Raw genomic sequence first — 23,130 nt, 5'->3', positions numbered from 1 at the left:
TGATAAATTGCACCTTAAGTTAATATTTTGCATATTCCTTGGTTCTTCAAGACATCAATCATAGTGCAGGCATCAAGGAGTTTGTTTCAAATATCCAATGAATAAACAATTATGCAGAGAGAAATATCATTCTAGCTCAAGAATTCTTGGTACATTAGTTCACAAGAGAATGGTGAAGAAGGGTTTTAAAAAGTTGTGAGTCCTATGTAATAATCATTAAAACATTTTTTTTTTAATTATTTTTTTCAGATTTATTTAAAAATGATTGGAAAAATGGATATTTATTTAAAAAATTAAAATCTACATCTAGCACTTTCCTTTTGTATATAACTAGGCTATAATCCATGGATTTAGTGAAATTTAGTGAAACATTCAGTGAAGAAAATTATATTTTGGAACACCCTAAAGAAAAGATAATAATAACTTAATTCAAAAGAGATTATTTATCTTTTCTGACCTTCGAGTTCTAGAATTAACCAGATCGCTCTGAATACAATTAACTAATGGCATAGAAATCTTGATAGATCAAAAATTTAAAAAGGGTATTTAGGCATGTCACAATTGAGTAACGCGAATTTTACTTTTTATATAAATTTAAATTTCCGGTTAGCGGAGCAAATCTTCAATGTAAAACGTGCCTAAATGTTTCCATTCAGACATGTTTTGTATCATAAATCTCTGTAAACAAACGTTAAGTTTCAATGTTTAAATTAACAAATATGTCTTTTTTATTCATGTGTTCTTAATAATTCCCAGTTTATTCATTAAAGAATTCTCTTAATGATTCTGAGCATCCTATTCCAAATATGTGTTTTTAGATTTTAACTATAGTATTTAAAATAGTTATACAGCACATATTTCAGATTTAAAACAGCTTTAATTGCTATATAGGTTTATATAATTTTATTGTTATTATTGTTATTATTATTGTTATTATTGTTATTACTGTTATTATTGTTATTACTGTTATTATTGTTACTACTGTTATTATTGTTATTAATGTTATTATTGTTATTAATGTTATTGTTATTATTATTGTTATTATTTAAATTATTATCATTATTATTGTTATTATTTTTATTATTGCTATTATTATTGTTATTATTGTTGCTATTGTTATTGTTGCTATTATCATTTATATTATTATTATTATTGTTGTTGTTATTATTATTGTTGTTGTTATTATTATTACTATTATTATTATTATTATTATTATTATTATTATTATTATTATTATTATTATTATTATTGTTATTATTATTATTATTATTGTTATTATTATTATTATTATTATTATTATTATTATTATTATTATTATTATTATTAATATTATTATTATTATTGTTGTTATTATTATTATTATTATTATTATTATTATTATTATTATTATTATTATTATTATTATTATTATTATTATTATTGTTGTTGTTATTATTGCTGTTGTTGTTGTTGTTGTTGTATATATAACCATACACATATATTATTATATATATATATACATATACATTATCATTACTATTATTGTTATTATTTTAATATTATCATTTTGGTTTATATATATATACATTTAAATGTGTGTGTACATATAAACACATACACTCATACATACATACATACATACATACATACATACATACATACATACATACATACATACATACATACATACATACATACATACATACATACATACATACATACATACATATATACATATATACATACATATATGCGTGGATGTATGTATATACAAATAAGTATAATATTTTGTATGCACACATGTAAGTTTAATATTATATATACATAAGTATAAATATAATATTTTGCATGCTTACAGTTTAGTAATTTATGTGTAAATGTTATTTAGTTGAATTAAAATGTGTATCTCTTGTGAAATGGATGATAAATGGCCTCCATTTATTGAGTTTATGATATGGTTTTTACTGCATGGATTAAGTGTGGGAAATCATTTTGGTGTTTGGGCTGTGATAAAAGTTATGGTATTGGATTTAGATTATAAAAACAATACAATACTATTCAATACAACTAGTGATACAAACTTATCTCTAAACTTTTTAACTTCAAATATCAGTTCACCTTATCCATGGAAGAGACTTGATGATTTTCGTACTGGACTTCTAGCATGTTGCTTTATTGGTGCTTCACTTTTCTTTGTACATATTGCTGTTCTCCTCCCAAATATTATTCAGAGTTTTCGTGTGCCTGATCCACTTTCATTGAAAATTACTGGTGGAGCTTATTTTCAAAATTTATTAAAGTTTCATGTGGTTTTGTTAGTATTAGAGACACTTTTGTTTGATATCCCTGCAGGTTGTATAACAATGGAAATTGTTTCAATAATTTGGGAAGGTCCATTACCTGAGGAATCTAATATGAAAGCAAGCAAAGTAATTTTTACATTATCACTAGTTGGTTTGGCATTTATTGCTTTATATAAAGGTATGGATTGATATTTTTCTTTTAATTGTGATTTAATTGCAAGATTAATTAACAAGATTATCTTTACTCAACCAAAAAATTCAATACACATAATTTAATTTAATTAAACAATTTTAATTCCAAATGTTAAATATCAGCAATTTTAAATACTTAAAAGTAGAACACAGGAACTTGTGATGTTCAAATGAACTATTATTGGGTTTTGTTTTTTTATAATTTTTTTATTTTTTTATTTTAAGACATGCCATGTTTACACTATTACATATAAAAATATTGAATTATCAGGTTTTAATTTTAAGATGATTAGAATTGATAAAAGACCTCATTATTACATGTAGAGACATGTGTTTCAACACTTATTTGGTGGCTCTTTTTTTATATATAGGAAGTTTTCTTTAAGAAAAGGTGGCTAATTAATAATTCTAAGGTTAATTCTACACATTTTTAAATTTTTTAACATCATTGACTATTCCTGTCAAACCTTTACAAAAAAGGTCTAGAATATTGAAGAGATTCCAGCTCTCCTCCTTTATGAAGCTAGCCAATGAGGGAGGTTTCTCCTCTTTCAAGTTAATATGAACTGGGAGTATCCTACTTCTGTCTCTTTTTCAACTTCCTCTCTGAGATAAAAAGAATCTTAGTGATCTTCATCTGCCCAAAGTTATCACAAATCTTGAGAGCCAAGACTATTAGAACCAAGGACTGGTTTAGATACCTTGATAAATTTAGTGTAGATTTAGCTCCAGATTCAATTTAGTACACTTGTAATGCAACACATACCAAAAGCTTTATTGATCCTAAATTACTTTAATTAATTGAAACCTTAAAATTGACTTAGGACAAAAATAAGCATCCAGTTTCTTTACTTTGTAGAAATGCCCATTTATAATGTAAATATTTTTTTTTAAAGTGCACTCTGGCAAATTAAATCCTACAATTTGCTATTGTTTTTATTGAATTTTGTCTTGTTTTATTAAGCTCTGCCAGCTCAAAATAGTCTCCTTTCTTCCCCAATCTCTGAAAGAAAAAAACTCTTTTAATAGTATGCTAATCAAATTTGGGTTTATTGCTTTTTTTTAAATTTTAATTATCAAACTTTACCTTGATGTCTATCAGAATATTCCTGTTCTTCAATTTTCTGAATATATGTAATGTTAGTGTAGCATGTCCCTGAGGCCAGATTCCACTGTCTTTTTAATCAATCCTTGAAAGTGTTTTAACCTGCTGCAATTTCTAGACACTTAACTTTCAAATATTTGAATAGTTGTTTTCTTGACCAATAGTTCCCTTGCTTGCAACTGTAACTTTGGAATTGAAATGATTTATATGGAATTTTCCAACATTATATTTGCATGGTAACATAACCAATAGTTGGTCTTGAAACTGAGCCAACCGGGTACAAGCCTCTGTGATTTTGCTGCTGGGTTAGCTCTAAGCCAAGTATCATTTGGCACATAATTATTTCATAAATTATTTGTCTTGAATTCTTAGATATAGTAACTTTATTAATATCTCCAACAGACTGCGCTACAACTGAAGTAATTGAAGTATGTGTTTGATGGGGAATGACACCCATACCAATGGCAGCTTTGGACAGAATATCCTTTGACAGTATCAAAACTTGGTTCAGTGTCTGTGTCAGATGTAATGTCGTCAACATTTAAGTATTATATATCACTGTGTCTAGAAGATTAGCATTATTCACGCAACCTCTCAATCTTAAATTTAACATTTTATGGCACAGAAAAATACATATGAGTTTTATTTAGGTCATGTTCCTGTGTTGGATTTAATATTAGCTCTTTGAGGACTTATCAGTTTATTTAATAATTAAAGTTTTCCTCAAAACAGAAAAGGTTTTTTTTTAGATATTTAAACAGTACCAGAGAGAAACTTTAAGAAGTGAAAGATTGCTTTCATTTTTTTGATTTTTTAACAACTTATAAAGAATATAAGTTTAAATAGAGAATTAAAATGTTTATTCAAAGGCTTGGTTTAAGACTTTTGCTAATGAGCTTCAATGAGTTGTAGAGAAGAAGGAAAATAGTAATTTCATAAAATCTTTGCAGTTTAAATAAACAAAACTATGAAGGGAAAAGAATGACTTAAAGATGTTTTAAAATTTCCATGATTTTTGAGTTTACAATCATTTTTATTTTATTTTGACTGTTTGCTTTTTTTTAGGCATGATGCCCTTATTTTTGTGGATTGGAAACCCATTTTGTTTTCCATGCATACCACTAAGATTACTTGTAGTTTTCCCTGGGGGTCTTATTGCACTTGTAATGACATTTGGTCCTGCAATGGGTGTTGCAAAGTCTAGACTTCTGAAATTTGCACCTATAGGTAAAATATATTATTTGTTCTTCTCTTTTTAGGAAGAGAAAAGAGAATTGTTATTACTTTTTTTTATTACCACTAAGGTGCTGCATAAAATAATATCAAGACTTCTTTTTGTAACAAAACTTGGTGGTAATTTTTTATGTGAGAAAAAAAAATTGGCTTAATGGAGTGTTTTACTGATAAAACTCATTTAAAAAGTTTTTTTAGCAATTTCTATTAATAAATATTACTAATGTAAGCATGCTAAATGATTTTGTGCTTTCTTTCCTATGAATCATATTTACTGTAGTAGCATTCAAAAGTGTTCTACTGGTAGTGATATTCATAGAAACCCTTAGAAGCAGTTACAGAAAGGAAAAACCAGGGCAAATAAGACATTTTCTAAAATCTAGTGATATCAAAAAAAAAGAGGTCAGAGCTTGCCTGCAAATTAGGGAAAGCAGATTTATGGAAATCTTTCAGAAAAGTAGAAAAATAGCAACAAAAACTTATATCTAAATAGGTATTTTACAATGCACATGAACTTTGAATGTACTCTTTTTAACAACTAATAACTTCACTCTGCAACCATTACAGTTTCCAATCAGAAATTTTGCATGTTACATTTTAATTATTATCAGAAACCGGCTGATCAGTATAATTCCTTTTTATTGCTAAAAGGAATAAAATTTAAAACGATCAAAAAAGAAGGGGAACTAAATATTTTTTATTTATGATAATAATATATTTTATTATTGTAATGTATTACAATTTTCAGTTCTTCAAGCTGAGATTGGAGAACTTGCAAATACGTTTTTTTCCGTTGGAATGATATTCTGGGGTGTGTTTTTTCTTGTTTTCGTCTGCAGCGGGTTTTTGTGGTATAAAATTTGCAGAGAGGGTGCTGACGGCGATATATGCAGCCTTTGTTGTTAATCAATAACCATCTGTATTTAATGCCGTTATTTTTAAAAGTAACATTCCGTGTTGTTGTAAACGCTTAATGTTGTAAACTCTTAATGTTGGAAATAAGTTCAAACTTTAAATGTAAATTTGTACTAAGTTTATTAGGATTTCTATTAAGTGTGGCTGTGTTGCAATATTTATTTTTTAATGAAATATTTATAATTTAAGAAATAATTTGTATGTTATTTCGAATATGTAACTTGTAATGTTCTTTCATAGAAAAGAACTTTTTTGTAAATTTATTCAACTTTTTACTGATTCATTTAGAATTTTTTTTTTTTTTTTTTTTTTGTTTTGAAAAATTTTTCATTTTTTCTTTAAATTATTTACAATACAAAAAAAAAAAAAGAAGAATTTTTTTATCTCTCTTTACATGTTTTATTTGTTTCGTTGTTGTATTTTTTTTCTGTTTGTTTATTTCCCTCTTTTTTTTTTCTTTCTTTTCAAAAATCTTTATAGATAAAAAAAAAAAAAAAAAAAAAAAAGGAAAATTTAGCAAACGACTTTCTAAGCTAAAAACGATGGAAAAAAGGTCTTAAAAAAAAAAGGCCTGCATGCCTTATTTTTTCAGTGGTAAATTGTAGAAGTAACGGGTGGTTACTAAAAATCCGGACAAACTTTCATGGGCAATTACTCCCATAGTTTTTATGGTAGAGATTAAATAAAATTATCATTAAAAAGAGTTTTTAGTTATTTACTTATTTTAATTAAGTTTGTCTTCAACCAGTCTGTTTCTTCGGTTTCGGCCAACTCTAACACGAGTTGATCCAAAAAGTGAAAATACAAGGTTAAGGTCAATTTTTTTCAGGCAAATCTTTATTCTGGTTTGTAGTTGCTTCACGTCTTTTGCTTGCCAGTTACTCTCATACACTTTGCCTTTCAAAATAGCCCAAAAGTCTTCTATTGGACGACACTCCGGTATGGCTGGCGGATTGTCAACTTTTTTGATAAAATTGATGTTACAAGTCTCATAACAGTTGGTCACGGTTTTGGCATAATGCGATGACGCCAGGTCCGGCCAAATTATATAATTACCATCGGCATGATGAGCGTTGATGAACGGCACTAATCTTCTCTTTATACAATTAATCTCATAGATGGCTTTATTGACTGCAAGGCCGCTGGGGACAAAAAATGGCTTTGAAATACCTTTGTCAGAAGCGGCCAGCCAGACAAGCACCTTGGGTTCGAACTTGCGCTTTTTGCGATATTTAACACTTGGTGGAGTCTTGTCTCTGTTGCTAGAGTAGTAGGTGCTGTTTCCATTAATTGTTGAGTGTGACAGCGTAAAGTAAGACTCGTCGTCAAGTATGACCGATTTTCCTTTAAAATCACGATAAAGACGATCAATGCCGGTTTTGATTCGCTCATTCTGGTTCTCTTGTCGATGAGGTATACCCTGTTTTTTATAACTTTTGATGTCAGTGTATTTGGCAAGAGTTTTAATGATATGTGAATGACTGCATCCATATTTTCAACCAGCTTGCCTCATCGAAACTCGGTCACTGTGATCAAATATGGTTTTCAGGCGCTTGATACCCTTAGGAGTCATGATTTTGGCCACACGACCACTTCCTTGCTCTCTTTTGTACCCAGAATCATTCTCAACACGTTTGATTATATCATAGATAGTGCTTCTTGGAATTTTTTCAGCATTGAAGTGAGCTACTGTGAACTTTTTACCTTGCAATTTATTATTCAAATAGAACTCGTAAATCCGTTTTCTTACCTCTTCTTGCTTAGCCATCATTATTTTCTTAATTATTATTAATTATCTAAAAACAAGTAAACTAAGTTAAAGAGAATTAAATAAGCTTTAAAATGGATATAAGCATGAAAAAAAAAGATTTAGCTTGTGGCATTTAAAATTCAGTTAAAGTTAGTCCGGATTTTTAGTAACCACCCGTTAATGAGAAGATTCAAAAAAATATTTGAATTATTTTTTTAAATATTTTCATTACTTCTACAATTTACTACTGGGAAAAGAACAAAAAACATAAGCTTAATGAAGTTTTTCAATTTTCTAAAATTTTTTTATTGATTATTGTCTGTATTTGTTTTAGCGTAGTTAGGAAGTTAGGCAAATGAACGAATTCGTTTAAAGTAGTCGGATAAGCGCTTAGTTTTGTTCCCTCGATGTTCGTATCAAATGGAATAGAATTTTAGTTCAATTTGAGAAATTATTAAAAATAAAACCGAAAAACTGCAAATACAACAACTTTTAATTACTCTTTGTATTACTAACTCCAGAATAAGTAGAGTCAACTATATATATATATATATATATATATATATATATATATATATATATATATATATATATATATATATATATATATATATATAATTTTTGTTAGAGAAGCTATCATCTCTTTAAAATTAAAATTTTATAGGTGCTTACAGAGACGATGGTTTGGGGGGGGGTTTGAAAATCTAATTGGCGCAGAATCAGAAAGAGTTAAGAAAACAATTACAAAAATGTTTAAAGAATATGGATTAAATATTACCATTAAATACAACCTTAAAATCGTTAACTACCTGGATATTATTTTGAACCTAAACGATTCTACTTATCAACCCTATAGCAAGCCAGTGAATCAAATAAACTATATTCATAAAGAATCAAACCATCCTCCGAATATTATAAAGCAAATACAAAAGTTGGCAAATCATTTCTTGATTTGGTAGACAAACATTTTCCAACAAAGCATATTTTGAACAAGATACTCAATAGAAACACTTTAAACGTTAGTTACAGCTGCATGCCGAATTTAATATCTATAATAAACTGGCATAACAAAAAAATCGTCGACGAAATTGAAGATTAAAATAAGAAATCCTGCAATTGTATCAGCAGGTTGCATTGTCCCCTAAATCAAATTTCCCTGACTGAAAACATAATATACAAAGCCGTTATTTCTTCCGACCTTCCGAATTATTTAGATAAAGTATATGTTGGTATAAGTGAACCACCTTTTAAATTACGGTATGTAAACCACATTAAGTCGTTTAACACTGTAAGATACAAAAACGACACTGAACTATCGAAGGAAGTGTGGAGCATAAAAGAAAGAAACTGAAAACAATTAATTAAATAAAGTATTATAAGGAAATGCCAACCTTATCAACCAAACACAAGAAGATGCGCCCTGTGTTTAAATGAAAAAACTGAAATAGCCATCTATAGAGGCGCAGATTTATTAAAAAGCAAGAGCTTGTGAGTAATTGTAGGTGTACGAATAACTACATTAGGGTGGTTCAAAAATAGGTCATTGTAAAATTTCAACTAGAGTGGGAGCTTATAAGGTGCCCAGATATTGGTTTTATATATAAAAAAAATTTTTTTTTTTTTCGTTATTGTTCAAGGGTGGCCCACGGGCCCTAAACTTTTTAATTTTGATGGTTTTTATCGATTTTTCAGAAATTTCAACGCCCGTGGGCCACCCTAAATCAATAGGAAAAAAAAAAATTGACACCCTTTTTTAAATTGTTAACAATCTTGTTAGAGTTCCTTTATGTGAATGGTGGTGGCAAATTTCATAAGTGGATTAAAACAAAAAAAATACCAGCATAGTTTTAACTTCAGCTATGCATTAAGCATACCACTTTAAAGTTTACATTAAACCCTCGTGACATAAAAGGGAGTTATTTTAATATCCAAAATAAACGCTCCGATTAACAAGAGTATTGACTTTCAATTTACTCATCACTATTTTTAACTTTCATTTAACTCCATGCATGAACTTTGTTTACATTCAGGACGTCTTAGAATTGAAATTAAGTTGGCAAAGTTATCCATATCTAAAACTCGATTTCCAGTAACCAAAATCCCAAAATTCGAAACATGAGGAAAACTCTGATCTCAAAATATAAGCATGGTTTGCCAGCTTAGAATTAGATCTTTTGTTTTTGGTAATAGTGATGAGGAATTTGGGATAAGATCAGACATTTGAGGTTGCATAGACACAAATTGCTTTTTGTTTGTATACTTATTCCTATTGATTACTGTGGTTATGTGGCGCAGTCTAGTTGACTTTTTATTTTTTTTTTTATTTTTACTTTCCAAAGTTTATATTTTTCAGACCTATATGGAACCAATCTTAAAAGATTATACTCAATGATATATATTTACTAGATGTCTAACTTCACAAAAATTCCGTAAGAAAAAGTGAAGCAAGTTCTTAGAGCTTTTAATGCCGGTAGCCGTTTTATTTAAACTGATAATACTTCATTTTTGCTTTGCTTTTAATTATAATCGCGTCATTTCAGGCAGGCAAAAATTTCAGGCTGGCAAAAAATTTGCTTCATTGCGGAAGCGCGAGTTAGATATCTAGTTAATATATATTATTGATTATACTCTTCAGACCCGGATATCGTCGTAAGTTAAATAATTTTTAAGAAAAAGCATTCTTTATATGAGAAAAACAGAAAACAAAGTTGTTACTATGGCTGTTGCTAAGGATAATACTTTTGATTATGATAAAATAAACAACAAATAAACACATTTTTATTGGTGTTTTTTTTTTTGAAAAATCAAAATTCTTTTTCACACTACTTTTTACCAATAAAAAAAATCAGTTTTTCACAAATTATTACGCCAAGGGAAGTTATACGGTTTATAATTTACGGTTTATTGTCTCATTGAACATTAAATTTTTTCTTGTTTACAGAACAAGAATAACAAAGCACAATCCGAGCATTAACACAGATGATTTACACTGATCCGCTTTTAATGACAGAAATAAAGGAGTGAAGCTTTACCAAAGAGTCTCAGCAGTTTTATAGATCAGTTAAGCTGCACACGTGCCATCTCTTTTTAATATTGTAATTGGAAGCAAGGAATAAAAAAGAATAACGCTGAAGATTTTTAAATATAAGCTCAGTAACGTTTATCAAACATAATGTTCGTCAAACTGAAATCAAATAGGAAACTTTCCGTTGGAAAATTTTCCTTCCACGTTGTTAAGCTTGATCAACATTATTATGTTAGATAATGACCAGTTCTTAATTTCAATCTTATTTTTTCCAACTTTAAGTTCGAATGAAAACAGAGTAAAAATAAAAAATATCCTGTTTTTTCGTAAAATATCTATCATTATTTTCATTAATTAACAGTTGTTAAAAAAAAATTACATTCTTTATTTTTGTTGTCCAACCCCCATTTAAGTAAAAAATGGATATCAATTTAGTATTTTTTCAAATACGATTTGCTAAACTCCTATAAACAAAAAGTATATATGGATTATCTTTGTTGTAAAAAGTCATCTGTGATGATTGTAACAAATGTTTAAGATTCACAGAGATTAATTTTCACGAACGAATCTACTCGTACTAACACGCAGAAGAATAGCATGGGCACCAGGTTCGGCATTAGATTAGGAGGGACCGAGATCAGTAATGAAGCTTCCCAAAAGTCTTAGTCATTATCAGTTAGAATTTTTCAAAATTACAAGATTTAGTTTTTAGCTTTTAATGTTTAGTGAAAATTTATATTTACAGATCTTCAGTCAAAAAATTAAACAAAAAACTTTTATGAGTTTTAATAAACTTTTAGAAAATTTTTCTATCAAAAATTTAGTAAAGCACGTGTATCTCTTTTAATAGAGATAAAGGCTGAACAAGTGAACTGTTCTCAAATGTTGAATGTAAATGCTTTTTTATCAATTTTAATGTAAGAAACTTCGTTCACCAAATAGACACAAATTGCTTTTTCAGACTTTCATGGAACCAATCTTAAAAGATTATACTCTTCAGACCTGGATATCGTCGTAAGCAGCCAATGAAGTTAGAAATTAATAAAAAACGTAATGCCACAGGGAAATTGAATTTCGTATTAACCAATTTATCTTTTAATCCAGGTGACGGCCCTAAGAAATGGCGGATCCCTGAGGTCAGCCTTGTAGGCACTCAAAAAAATGCAATTTGGAACATTGTAAGAGGTTGCGAAGAGTAGGGAATACTTTAAAATTTTATTTGTTCAGCTCGCCCGATAATTTCAACTGAAAAAAATGAAATCAGATACATCCTTGCTTAAATAATAGGAAATTTCGAATAGCTACTTTTAGTCCAGCAATATTTAATATTCTGAAAGTTTTTTTTTTTCTGTAATACAAAATACATTCCTCCCTCAAATATAGTCTCTTAACTGGAGATTGCTCTTATTAACATGGTTGAAAAAAAAAATTACTTATAAGAACAACACTACAAACACAGCAGCAAAAACTGAAAAGCAAGAACTCGAAATCAGCGCAGCTCAACACTGCGCTTGGGGTGGCAATGAGGAAAGCACAAATCAATTAACTTCTTTAGAGCGAGTTATGGGAGATTACGATTAATGAACATGAAGAAAACAGTGTGATATTAAAGGATAATCTATAAAATTTTATATATAACTATTACATGTAATCTATTAAATTTCAAATGTAAACTTGGACGTTTTTATTCTCGTCAGATGAACAGATGAACTTTTGTTCTTAACTTTTTAAAGATCAAATTTAATCTGATATTGTTATTGAAGCTTTGCCGTCACCAGAATCATTTTTTTATCTCAAATAAACCGGTTTTTATCTTAAATTAACCGGTTCATCAGCAAATCATGTAAAAAGTGGCGTCGTTATTTTAATTCTATTTGAAAGTCTCTTTTTTTTTTAATTTCTTTTTAAGAAAACAGGCCTGTTCTGCTCAGTCTGTTGTCTGAAAATAAATAATTCTTCTAAATTTTCTTTTTAGATCTCTGATTCCATTGATCTTAATCATTAGATCCTTTAAGATCACTATCGTCTCGTGAGTATTAAATCAACAATAAATTGACCAAAAAATTTGTTTCCTTGTTGAATTTCAAATAGTATCCGTGTTAAGGCATTTCACTAAACTTTTTTTATATATAAAATAATGCATATTTACTAAAATATTTTATGCATAGTTTATAAAAAAAATTTCCATTTTATTACAGCACTCAATAAGTAGTTGCTATCACTGCAAATAATCAAATTATAATTACGGGATTATCGGTATTGCAATCAGATTATAACGATTGGGGTTAATATTTAACACTAATTTGTACGAACGATGCTAAGTAACGCAGATGTACGACTTATCTAGACAAGTAGACGCGCAAGGCACGTTTGACACGTTATTTAGCTCACTTGCAAAAAAAACCTTTTTCTTAAATTTCAGCACTATAAAAAGTTAAACCTAAACTTTTAGAAAGGGTTTTTTCTTTTTTTTAAAAAAAAAAATATATTTTTTAACCGACTGACATCTGCTGAAATGTCTCGTGGTCTTCTAGGATACTTAAAATAGGCCATTGATGGGTTACGTAATGAGAACTCAGCTGTCGACAATCATAGTGTATATTTGCAGAATACGCGTTGTTCAAGATTCCATTATTTGATAAAATATGCAAATATTTGCTGACACTATAAATATTTGAGATATTTTGAGAAATTTATAAAGAAAGAGCGTCGCTGAAGAGTTTGAATTAGACGCTTCGAAATCATTCTTCTATTGGCATAGCCAACGTAATAAGTGAAATGAATAAAACGTAAAATGAAAGCGAAGCTGCGGTAAAATTTCATTCACGTGTTTTTATTAACTCGTAATCGCATTAATAATAAACATTTTTATTTACTTTTTCTAGTTTTCTTTTCTAGGAATCGCATCATGAAAAGATAAGTTAACGAAATATGAACTGAGATTGTTTTGTTCTGGACACTTCTTTCTCCGAACTGCGAGTTATAATCCGGTTAATTGAGTAATATCTGAATGAAAGCCCACTGTCAGTTGTTGTAATTAAGCTTGCTTACATTTTGCAGCCAAATGACGTTTTTCCAATTGACAATTTATTTAGGCTATAAAATTTACATGCAAATGTATCATAAATTAATTATCAGTGACAACGCGCAACACCACGAAAATTTTTTATAGTTATACGCGTGCTCGGATCTGGCAAACAAACAAAATACGGTGAGAATCTTACGATATATTGTCATTGAGATAAGCTTTGGAAATGGTCTTTAATGTTAAATAACTTCTCTTGCTGCAGTTAGCTTTTCCTTACAACCTGAGCCCTTTTCACATAGCAAAAGTCCTTCCGTTTATCTCCGTAGAACCAGCCATTCTTAATCAACAAATGCCAACATTGGGCTTGTAAAAAAAAAATTTGGTTTGATTGAAAAAACTTTATATGCAAGCTTTCATCTTCAAGATTCTCCTTTACATTTTAATTTTACCGTTAAACTTTTTCTCCCATTTTTCTTGCGTATGAGCTTTTGCAATGCGTTAAGATTTCTATAGAGCAACAGCAGTTGGTTTTTGTAAAAGCTGTAAGCTAATCTTGAATAACATGTACAACGAAAAGCTTCTTAAACTGCTTGTAGAGTTAATGATTAAGATCATGATTAAATTAAGGATTTTGAAATTGATTGCAGTAAAACATCCCCCTCTTCCCTTCGTAACAAATTTATTTCTTTTTACAATAAACTGCGAAAATATAAATAAAACAAAGATGAATAAGTCAGATGATCGGTGAAAAGGTGCGAATGAAGAGAAACAATTCTGAAAGGTGAAAAATATGGAGCAACCTACATTTTTCTTAACGTAAATTTTTTGTAGATGAAGATTGATCTTACTTTCATTACGAATCGTTTTTCACTTAAAAGTTTCATCGAATAATTCACCATCGGGATTTCAGTAAATCAATTTAATTGCTTTCTTACATTTACCTACTCATCAACTTTTATTTGTTAAGTCTTATTTTAATGCAGTATTTAAAGGCTTTTACTGTTAGTGGCAGTTCCAAATAATAATCTCGGTTCTCTCTTTCTTATGCTTTTAATATTTTACAAAAAACACATTACCCTTTCTCTCTTTCTCTTTTTTGTTTTACTTTGCAGTCCAGTTGGGAAGACCCAGTTTGCTAGGCGACAACCGGGTGATCAAGTTTAGGCGGGTGATCAACTTAAGCTTTTTTAATAATTGCGCACTATTTATGATTTTAGGAGCACCTTGAACATAGTTTTGTAATTATCAAAAATGCTTACAGAAAAACGTTTCGCTTTCGAACAGTTTCCTATTTTATCCAAATTTAAATTCTTTAAGATCTATAGACTTTAAATCTCCTCTTTTCTACAGACATTGTGACAGAAAATTTCCGTACTTCACATGATTTTTTTATGTAAGGCACATTAACGCGTTACAGAAAGGAAACAAAATATTTCCGCAGATAAAAAAAAAAAAAAAAAAAGCAGAATTTACACCTGCGATTTGGCAGACCCGCCCAAAATTCTTAATGCTCTTTTCGCTGGATAAACTAAGTTTTCTGTAAATATTTTTAAAATGCTGTGGAATAGAGGGAAAGATGTAATTTTTCATAAAATTAAATAGCCTCGATTTCATGTTGAATAGTTTTACGTAACCTAGCTATCCGAGTATCTTAAATTAAGATTGTTAATTACATTTTTACGTGCGTCAAAAAACTTGTCTGCCCGGTCATCCAAAGATCACCTTGAACGTCATAAGCACTTCAAAGTTGCGTGCATTTTCCCAATTAGCTCGCTTCTTTCAAAGAAGAGTTATCTTTATAACGGCTCGTTAATTATTAATTCTTTACTCTTTAAGTTTGAAAAAAAAAACATCTGGAAAGGATTTGAAAGCCAAGTATCTAGAAAACTAAACGCTACCTTTAGAGTAAAAATGAGTTCGAGATTTCTAAAATAAAACTCTCGCAAACTTCTTAAAACTAAAAATTTTAGGGAAGACGAGGGGGACACTGCAAATTCTGAATGGTTTTAAAAAGTTTATTCTTAGTGAAGACAAAAGAGAAACAGTTTTCAAACAAACCAAAAATTTTTGTTTATGAAAAACTTTTATGAATTTTGAATGACCAATTATCTTAAATGTAAACAATATAAAAAAACGTTGGAACCGTTTTACCCGTAGTTTTTTTTCATTTCACCGCGAAGTTCGCTTTAGAAGGAGAATCTTACAGAAAATTTTAGAAGGCTGGTGAATAAGAAGATTTTTCATCACTTATGAGAAACGTAGGCCAAACTAATTATAAAATATCGCAAACATTTATAATTTAAACTCAAGAATTGGAATATAAGAGAAAATGTTAAAACGAATACTTCTTCACTAAGTTCGGGGTAAAATTGTTTTTTTTCTTTTTCTCCTTTAAATTATTATGTAGATTGATTATAAATAAATAGGACGGCATTCGAGACGTCATTTGAGAGGCAGAAATTTTGTTTAATTATTTCCAATGGCATAAGTGGCATTTAAGAAGGCTGAGGAGCTCTTGTAGAATTTATAAAATCTTAACGGAGAAAATGATTCAGTTAATAAATTATGTAAAAGATATTCAGAAAATGACTCAGTTTTTATGTAGGCACTTATTAATTAATTGGTAAAATAGGATTCTCACGTGATAAACATAATTTTCCGCTAAAAGAATATTGAGACTTTGAAAATCGAGGAGTAAAATAACTTATCGTATTTACGTAAAAGCCTTGTGAGGCGTTTCGACATATTATACTCAATATTGTAAGCGACAAGAAAAAATAGTTATAAATAGCTGGAGGTTAACTGAAGAAACAATTATAAGAAGGTAAGTTTTATAATGAAGTTTATCATCTCTGGACTTTTTAAGAAGGCATCCAATGATAATTAAAAGGTATCAAATTTCTGGGTGGTTCATTGGTTTAACTACAACAAAGACTAAGAGAACATGTTATTTGAATAAATCTGCTTACGTTATTTATAACTAATTTTTTTATAGAATGCGGTATCTTGGTTGAAGAAAAATGCGCGTCAAAATCGTGCATCGCGTTTTTGGAGTATTTCGAAAGAGAAAGAAATCATGTGGAATAGTAGAGCATCGAGTTCTTGAAGATGCTTCACATTTTGAATATGGTTTGCTATTTATTGAACGTTGTGAGAAAATCCACAAAAGGTCAAATGTGCTTTTCCGAGTTCAAAGTATTTACGCCACCCAGGACGAAATTGCACAGAGTTACGAGTTAAAGCGGCGAAATGCAGTCTACGAATTAGAGATAGAAGAAAGGTCTGGTTTGATATCTGTTCTTCGAAGACACGTGCAAAACAAAATGTTAAAAGAGCTGGGAATAGTTTAGTTTCATAAACCTTTTTTTTGTTCGATTGAAAATGCCAGGAAAAGCGTTACAATTAAAGACTTATTGGCACTTTTTCAACTGTTTATCAACGTTACTAGATATATTTACAAATACTGATATTTTATAATATATATTTTTGTGAAAAAAAAAAAATGACATATTCTCTTTTGAAAAAATATAAGACAAGTAAGAACTTTAGATTAATCAGTCAGAACTTTTCAATTCGCGATGTTCCTTCCCATGTTTAAAATAATTGGATGCTACACAGTATTGTCCAATTATAATATAAATTAAAATAAATATCCCCCGAATAAAAGCGAAGTATTTTTATCATTACAATTATAATAAATATAAACGATTTAATTGCGAATCGTGTAAATGTGTACGTGATTTTTTGCGTACAATTTACGTAAAAAGTTTCTCTTCGACAAATAGATGATAATTGTCGTAGAGAATAAACATAAAGCCAATATCGGAGTGGATTCACAGTGGTATTTGTCATAGGAGTAAGACATATAATGAAAGCAAAAAACTCCAGAAAAATAAATCCTTTATATGAAACTTTCGAAGGTCAACCACCAACAAACGTTTTTTAGTATTCTATGATTTCTATAGCTTTGTTAACAAAGTTGTGATAACACATCAGTGTGAACTTTTTTACCTGCATCGATTTTTTTGATCTTGTATCAATCAATGATGACGTCGATGAGATAAAGATAAACATAAAGGTTTTTACTCTCAACTTGTTTACACAGACATCTGAAATCGTAAAAACAATATGCTTATAAATATCTAAAATATATAATAAATTAACTATGAGTATCTTAAATATTATTATATTGCTAAACGCATCAACAGATTAAAATGACGTGATCACGATGATCAGTCTTGCTGATGCGGTGACTAAACTTGATTAAAGTAATTTTGCATTGCAGTGATCATGATGAAGATTTTGAAATTATTGCTATGATTGTAATAAGGTTTAAGATTACAATTGGAATTGATGATTATTTAGCATCATGAGGGAGAGAGAAGTAAGTTACAGCAACCACAATGATCTTCGTTTTGATCTGATAGTAATTATCATCACAACACGTTTAACACAATAAAAAAACATGAATCTCAAAAGTTGACTTTAAAAGTGCGTCAAGAAATTGAAATATGTGACGTCACATATAACAAAGCGCATACTCCAAGATTGCTAGCTATCCTATCATTGACGTTAAAACTAAATCATTTAAGTGGTGTATGAAAAAAAATAGAAGATAAAAAAAAAAAAAAAATTGAATGGAAGTTTTAAATACTTGAGTAGAAAATGACGATTTTACTATAAAGTGGTTGTTGAGAGAGTTTATAAGTCTTTCAGTGTAGACATGTGAGTCCTAAAACAGAATGATTTTTATCAGTAAAAATAAAACAATCAAAAAATTGTCATTACTACAATCACATAACAACCAATCGAAAACTTAGAAAATTACAGTTGTTGCTATGATTAGCCACGTTTTTTTATGTAAATGTTTTTTCAAAAAATATTTTTTAAAAGTTTGTTTTGTGTAAAATGTCAAAATTCAAGTTATACACTTAGGTGTCCGAAAAATTTGAATTACAAAACTTGGACGGCGTTATTTTCACCTGTTTTTCTTCTCACTCCCATGATAATAATTTTGCTTAAGATTACGTTTTGGTCAACGTATTAGTTAATCTAGTTAAGTGTAAATAATATTTTCTTCTATGTTGTTTTAGCCTCTAATACGTTTTCGCTTTGTATGTCCAAAACTCTGAATCGATTTAGAAGAGGTTTGGATCCAAATTCATATTCAATGAGCTGTATCTACCATGTAGTTTTTTCTCTTGGACTATAGAATAGTAGTTTTCTCTGCTTTTTGCACTCTCTAGACTAATCCTGGTCTAATCTCTTGTTGCACTCTCTAGACTAATCCTCGTCTAACATGTCTAATCGTTTTTTAAATCCTAATCTTCAAAAAAGTCTTTATGTACTCGCCTTTCCAGGTTCCGCGGATACTTTTAAATTTCTTTCTTTCATTTATTGTTACGTAAAGTTGTTAAAATCTGTGATACCATTATGGTTCCATGCTCCATGCTCGCGTGCTCTGCGATACTGAGAAACCTTAAGTTACTATAAGAAGATTGCTTTGTTTTCCTCCTTTCGGTTTTATAACCGTTGTAACCCCTCAACGTCATGTTTACTGAATCCTTGGATAAAATCGATGCATTTACAATGCTCAACCCAGTCGAAAAATGGATATGTTGTTTTGGTAATATGATACAACGTTGCGAAGCATTTATTAATGTGAATACTTTCTACTCCTTAACTTTTAGGTAAAAAAAACTCTTTTACATCGTAGTTTAAATGATGAGCCCGGCCCGGCCTAAATAATTAGCCTGAATAACGAGAACTTCTTGACAATACTACTTACTCGTTCACTTAAGCAAATTGACCAATCAACAACATTTACTATGCGAATAGAAACTTTGAAACGTTTTTTTACTTAAAATGGCAAACTTTCCAGGAATTTGTACTACTGTGTGGTATAGATTTTGAGAAAGATTTTGTTCCCTAGCGTGGTACGAAACAAATGTCTTTCCTAAAATCTATAGCATATTGTAGGAAACATTTTCGATACAGTAAACAAATGAAAGGCATCTTTCAAGAAACAGATCATAAACGGAGCTACAACCCTCCATAATTCTATCCGACTCAGTACAATACAGTGTCACCACAATCTTTACTCAGTGCAATGCCGTGTCACCACAACCTTTTATGTAAATACTCAGTTCCAAGTCAGAAATAACTTCAAATAACATTTTGATTGAAAAAAAACTGCAAATGTTATTAACAACCTTCCGTCTTCTTAGACAATACAAATTCAATGTTATTCTAATTTTATTCATTTTTTGGTTTGCTTCGGTTTGTTTTTTGATTTAATTTGTTTTACTTTTAAAAAAATACGAATAAAAAGAAAATTAATCATAGTAAGTTATACATTCCTTTCAGTGGTGTTTTTTTTTTAAACATTGTAATTTTCTTAATCTGTTTTTTTATGTAATGTAAACTAATCTATATTTTATAATTGTGTGGAATCGTTAATGGCTTAATAGCATTGATGATCATTTCTGTGATTAGAATGTAAAAAACTGTAAGGCTCAGATATAAGTGCAATTAACATTAACATTTTGTAATAAAACATTTCACACATTTTGTAGTTAAATATTTTACACATTTTGTTATTAAATATTTCACACATTTGATGCCAGAGATGTTAATTGTTCTTTTTTATTAGTATCATAAACTTCGACACAAAATCACGCTAATTAAATTATACTGTTGAACGGTTATTATAACGGGTATTATAAGAGGCAAAGCCGCTTACAGCAAAATCTTTTAGTTAACTTCTATGAAAACCAGCAGAATTCGACATTGTTTTTATTTCTCCTTGTGAATCATTCATGAGCTATCGAAGGAACATAAATAATTTAAAAATGGATTTTTATTGCTTAGATAAAGATATTAGATTATTGTTTAACTTGAGAGAAACTCTTGTTTTCAATGATGTAAACTTTTCTTTTTCATTGCCAATTATGATATCTCCGCTCAGTAAAAACATTTTTCAATCTATGCTTAAGTCAAGTGAAGATCGCAGGAGGAAAATGCCTGTCACATTCAAAAACTTTGTTATCGCTCCGGTCCCTCGAATAGATAGTTAAATAAAGTTTGTTTAAAATCAAGTTTAAAACGAAAAACGAGTTCAAAAGAAAATTTTGAAAGAGCCATAAACAAAGGAGAAATAGTCGTAGTTCAGCTTTAATCTCGAAAATATAAAAGTGACTTTTTGCAGCCGTTTTTCCACCTTTGGTCTTCAAGTGCTATTAGTGCTAGTATCGAATGTTTTAAGTTCAAATCAAACACAGAAAGCACCACGCTTGCATTTATATTTATAAGAATTAGTTGATCTACGAATTTCCATTTGATAACGTAACAAGTTCTGTTTCGCAAGCTACTTATGTATCCTGTGCCAGAGTTGATAATGCCTCCCGACAGCAATGTAATATTCTGCCAAAAGGCTTGCTTTTTTAAGAGGTGGTAGCCATTGGCGGCTGGCTGTAAAAATTTTTTGGTGGCAGAATGTTTTGGCTTCCAGTAGCTTTTGTCTCCCGAATTGTGTCCGCCGCCAGAATCTTTTTTTAAAGGAAGATTGTTTCAGAGGCCGCCCGCAAAGGGGACAGCGGAGCCAATAGTGACCACTGTCAGAAAAACATTTTTTGGTAAAAAAATTTGAAAACCTTTTCCAGTAGCTTTTACCTTCCAAATGGTTGGAGCCTTGAAACTGTAGGTGGAATTTTTGCCTCCTGCCGCCAGAGGAAATAAAAACAAAGGGTGAAATTTATTTTGAAATAGTAATATTTTAACTTTTGTTTTTAAATTAACAAGCAATTAAAATAATAAGTAAGGAGCAAATATTGAAAAATTTGACATCAAATTTGCGTTTCATATGATTAATTGCCGAATTTTGATTTTTTAAAAAAATCATGATTTTGTCAATGTCACTTTTTTTTATTTTTACTTGAATTTAACATGAACTAAGATTATTAAAATCATTATTCACAAACTATTCTTTAAAAAGTTTAACATCTTTCAGTTATTGATGCATATTATTCCCCCCCCCCCCCCTTCCCCTATAATAAAGATGAGCTTAGAATATATTCTTTTAAAATAAAAATTCCGCTCTTTATCTTCATTTCCTCTGCCGGCAGGTAACGAAAATTCCACCTCCAGTTTGGCAACCGCCGCAAATCGGGTGACTGAAGCCATTGGAGGTGGCCTCCAAATCTTTTTGCCTCAAAAACTTTTAGCCGTGGTCACCAGTGACTTCCTCCTCTCGATTGGCGACGGCCTCCAAAGCATTGTACTTTCAAAACAAAATTCTGGCAGCGGCCGCCAATTGATGGAAGCCACTAGAATTGAAACCAAGAACATTATGCCGCTTCGAATTTTTTGGGAGATGGCTGGGAAGAAAAGTGAAGGTGAGAAAATTTCTGACATTTATTAACTAAGGCGTTTGCGGTTGACGTTCGACTGGCGAATGAAACTTTGTCGGTAAAAATAGATGTCACAGATTCTACTTACAGACAGTCATGCATATTTTTGGTTCTCTTATTGTTTATTTCTCTGGTCCACTTATTGCTTATTTTTCTATCTTTTACTTTAAAGCATTTGCACACTTTTTTATGTTTTTCTTTTTGACGAGTTTTTAAGTTATTTTAAAATTTACCATCAAATCGGGCGTTGGAAAGAGTTGCCTTGAGGAAAAACACACATTGATCAGAAACCTACGTAAACAAGGCAGAATTTATAAAAAAAGCTCCGGATATTGTCGAATATTCACCTACCACATGGTTAACATGAAATTTAAATTAAAATTTAAAGTTAGAGGAAAAAAATTTACAACTGCCAAACAATTTCAAAACATTGGGCGTTTCAAGCGAAACAAAAGCCCAAAAATACTTCTACCAAAAACAAATTTGAATTCCAATTCAGTGCAGTATCTTTCAAAAGATCATGCTACCCTACGCTGAATATAAAATCCATATAAATAGGTATTTAAGACAATGACCCGAAGCAGAAACAAAACTATAATAAATGGTTTTATTAAAAAAAAATTCAGGTTATGGACTCGCTTACCCAGTAATTAGATCTGAACCAAAAATCATAAGACTGATCTTGAAAAAGCAGTTTGCTGTGTCCGAGATTACATTCCACAACCTCCCACAACCCAATTTAACAGCTGAATTGTGAGAGGTTGTGGAATCAAATGGGTATGCTATACAATTTAAAAGGTGTTCAGAACTTCTAGAGCGCAGTTGTTCAGTCGTTATACAAAATATAGGATACTGTATCAACATGTTCTTTTACTGCAAATCCCGTTATTTTGATAGCGAATTTTTAACATATTTAACACAAGCTGGAATAACCGATGCAAAGCGCCGGGTTTCCCAGCTATTATAAAACTTTGCTGTATTAATCATAAATGCAATTATAGCTATGAATTCATGTTTTTGGGAACTGAACCACACTGTGGTGATGTAGCTTTTTCGCTACAAACGCGTCGATAAATCACAATAATCTTCTCTCCAAACAAAAACCTGTCCTTGATTTATAGTATAAATCAACTCACCAAATTTTGCACAGGGAAGGTTTTAGGCCAGGTTTGGACTACCGCGGACTCCATGT

The 23,130-nt window shown here is 29.9% G+C and overlaps 1 protein-coding gene and 1 long non-coding RNA gene across 2 annotated transcripts; both read left to right on the top strand.

Annotated features, from left to right (window-relative positions):
- The first annotated feature begins 1,841 nt into the window (after nt 1-1,841).
- LOC145187052 (uncharacterized) lies at nt 1,842-6,003 on the top strand. Its single transcript, XM_080063362.2, has 3 exons — nt 1,842-2,460; nt 4,645-4,806; nt 5,561-6,003. The coding sequence occupies exons 1-3, from the start codon at nt 1,878-1,880 to the stop codon at nt 5,716-5,718; spliced, it is 903 nt and encodes a 300-aa protein (XP_079919488.2). The 5' UTR covers nt 1,842-1,877; the 3' UTR covers nt 5,719-6,003.
- Nucleotides 6,004-13,178: 7,175 nt separating this feature from the next.
- Nucleotides 13,179-13,655, top strand: LOC149884740 (uncharacterized). The gene is made up of 2 exons (XR_016454685.1): nt 13,179-13,313; nt 13,401-13,655. It is a non-coding gene; the product is annotated as an uncharacterized LOC149884740 (long non-coding RNA).
- The last annotated feature ends 9,475 nt before the right edge of the window (nt 13,656-23,130 follow it).

Source organism: Hydra viridissima, unplaced genomic scaffold, assembly GCF_058129835.1.
Source record: "Hydra viridissima isolate aposymbiotic clone 2 unplaced genomic scaffold, HvirCarnegie_v1 scaffold_8, whole genome shotgun sequence".
Lineage (NCBI taxonomy): Eukaryota > Metazoa > Cnidaria > Hydrozoa > Anthoathecata > Hydridae > Hydra > Hydra viridissima.
This window is presented reverse-complemented; position numbering and strand designations above follow the sequence as displayed.